General features: G+C 41.5%; 1 protein-coding gene across 1 annotated transcript; it reads right to left on the bottom strand.

Moving 5' to 3' along the window:
* Nucleotides 1–567: 567 nt before the first annotated feature.
* Nucleotides 568–1,551, bottom strand: LOC111395237. Its single transcript, XM_023021225.1, has 3 exons — nucleotides 1,048–1,551; nucleotides 890–950; nucleotides 568–797 (listed from the first exon to the last, which is right to left on the bottom strand). Exons 1-3 carry the CDS (start codon nucleotides 1,549–1,551, stop codon nucleotides 568–570), a joined length of 795 nt encoding a protein of 264 aa, XP_022876993.1.
* Between the last annotated feature and the right edge of the window lie 1,569 nt (nucleotides 1,552–3,120).

Here is a 3,120-nt window from a genome sequence, read left to right as displayed (position 1 = left end):
GAGCTTTGCTTATATAATATACTGGTAGTTAACGACCCTCTTCCTTCCTTATGAGCATCGAGCTGATCACCTTGGTAGTTACAGCAAGGTATAATAGCAAATATTCACAACCTTTGGGCTTCAAAATGAGAAGAGCTTGTCCTAAGTGCTTTTTCAATGTTTGGAGGGCTTCTTCGCATTCTACTGTCCATTGGAATCTGTTCTTACCTTTTAGTACTTTAAAAAATGTAATATACTTATCCATCGCTTTTGACACAAAGCAACTTAATGCGATTATGCGGCCCGTGAGGGTATGCATTTCCTTGGGCTTTTGAGCTGATCTCATTTCAATTATAACTTTAATCTTATCTCGGTTAGCTTCAATGCCTCTTCGGTTCACAATATATCTTAAAACTTTCCCGAGGCTATCCTAAAGGCACATTTTAGGGGGTTCAACTGCATTCTATACCTTAGAAGTGTCTGGAAGACCTCCTCCAGGTGTCGGATGTGATCATCTATTTCCAAACTTTTTACCAGCATGTCATCCACATATACCATTACCATTTTTCGATAAGATCAGTAAACATCTTATTGACCGAGTTTCGATAGATGGCCTGGGCATTTTTCAACCTGAAGGGTATCACTTTGTAACAATATAAGCTTGGTCAATAATAAAATATGTATGTTCTTTATCTGCAAAATATATTGGAATTTGATCGTTTTAGGATTTAGGGCTCTCTTCTTTTGCTTGTGAGAATTGGCCTTAGGATTAATATTCAAATGGTGACAACTGACATTCAGATCGATTCCCACCATATCTTCATGTTTTTAAGCAAAAATGTCTAAGTTGCTATGCAAGAAGCCTTTCAGCTTCTCTTTTAGCATTGAGGGCAGGTTCTTGCTGACCTACAAGGATTTTGGTGGATCTTGAGGATCAAATATAAGCTTTCCAGCTCTTTGACTGGAGCTGTCTGAGGCTCACAATCGACTAACGAGGGTTAGCTGGTCAAAACTAATAGCTTATTCAGCTGCTCTCCCTTCTTCAGGGTTTGACTATATCTCCATTACAGCCTCTTCTTTAGAGGCGTCGTACCCTTGTTTAAGGTCTTCAATCTCGTCAATGTCCATTAATATAACATTCATACTCCTTGATTCAACCTTTCGTATGGAATTTGAATAACATTTCCTAGCATTTCTTTGGTCGCCCCTGATCGTAGCGATACCATTCTTTGTTGGGAACTTTATACATAGGTTGTAGATAGAAGTAACTACCCATAATTCTTTCAGATTGGGCCTTCCAAATACCCCATAGTAAGCGGAGCGATAATCTACTACTAGAAATTCCATGAAGTGGTGGGCCGTCAAAGGTGCCATCCCTATCTCCATTGCTATAGTGATTTTAACTCGTGAAATGATGTTATCACTCGTGAATTCGTATAGGGGTGAGGTAATTGGGGTTAGCTCATGGTCAACCTCCATTTTGTCAAAAGTAGCTCTATATATGATGTTGATTGAACTCCCGTTGTCTACCAGCATTTTCTCTAGACCATTTATGGCCACCACTGTTCTCATAACTAGAGTATCACATTAAGGATAATGTACCATTACAGCGTCATTCTGGGTGAATGTAATGGGTTGAACTCCCCTGTGATTGGAAGCTTGGCTACTGCTAACTATGAATTTCACCATTGAGGGATCCTTAGCTTCCCTTTCATAGTTTCTTTAGGTATTTCTAGTCTCTTTCCCCACATATAGACCTTCAAATATTGTATCAATTTCTTGGATGGGCTTACACCCAGTATTGGGTAAGGGACTTCTCTGGTGTCTTCGACCTTCTTCAGGCTTTGCACGATCTTCCCATACCTGCGTGAGTAATCCCTATTTTGGCGATGGTCTCCTTCATTCCTTTGTTGCCAACCCTATCGAGGGGTCTCATCCCTCTAGGAACGATCATTTCCCCTTTGGTTGTTTGGGTGTTTTGCTATGTCCCAGCATCCAGCCGTGCTGTGACTATAGAAATGGTGGTATGTGCAATAAGGAAGTGCTTCATCCCTATTTCTAAGTCATGCACCTTGTCCTTTGCCCCTTCTTCCGCGAGCTAGTTGCTGAGGTGGTCTTTCCCGATATACCTCGGCATTAGGATTTATTTCTTTGTACGCCAAAGTTAGAACTACATTAAGTGTTGCTACGGCTAACGCTTGCCCAGGATTGAGGGGATTTGACTGTCTGACCAGTTGGTCTATCCAGTGAAACGTAGGGCCTCTTCCTCTTTGCATTTGGAAAAGTGGGATACCTCGATTTGCTCTATTTCAGTGATCCCCCAATTCTTCATTGATGATCTCTCGCCTAATCATTTCCAGCAGTTAATTCATATCCAAGCCTCTCTTTAGGGCAGTTAATGATTCCCTGTCCGTGACTTGTACGCAATAGGTCATTTTGTCTGTGAAGCGGGTTAAAAATATTTTCAACGATTCCATGAGTTGTTGCCTCATATCTTGTAGGCGTTGTATAGGCCCTTCACCCTCTTTGCTAATAGCGAAATACTTAAGAAAAGTCTTAAAATCAGGCCAGCTTTGAATGCTTCCTACTTGGAGTCTAGTGTACCAAGCTTTTGTCGCTCCACTGAGGGTCAGATGGGAGGCTCTAAACTACATGGTGTAGCATCTCTTAAGCCCATGTGGGTTTTAAAGCCATTAAGGTATTTTATGGGATCTTCTCTTCCATCGTACTTGGGTATTTTAGGCAGTATGAAGTGGTTAAGGACTGGGGCGTTTCTAGTTTTCTGGGAAAACAACAGATTGTCATCATTGTCATCGAGGTCGCAAACCTCTGAAGTTCTTCAGAATCACCTCCTTCCCCAACTAGAGTCTATTGAGGCAATTGAGACAGCCCTGCTCAATTTCTTGCTCATCTCTCATTTCTCCCTATTTTCAAGTGGGGGGTTGACATTGCTATGCAGTTTCATCTTTTATTCCAAGTCGAAGTTCCACGTGCTACCTATTTCTAGGCGGATGAGGACTTCGGGCTTGCCTATTCCCAGGCTACCCTGGACTTATTAAAAATGTTTATTGACTTCCTTGGTGTATCCTATGGGTCAAATTCAGGTGGGAAACTGAGTAGGACCTCATGATACTGATAAGT

Source organism: Olea europaea, chromosome 6 (assembly GCF_002742605.1).
Source record: "Olea europaea var. sylvestris chromosome 6, O_europaea_v1, whole genome shotgun sequence".
NCBI lineage: Eukaryota > Viridiplantae > Streptophyta > Magnoliopsida > Lamiales > Oleaceae > Olea > Olea europaea.
The sequence above is the reverse complement of the archived record's forward strand: the minus strand, read 5'-3'. Positions and strand labels throughout refer to the sequence as shown.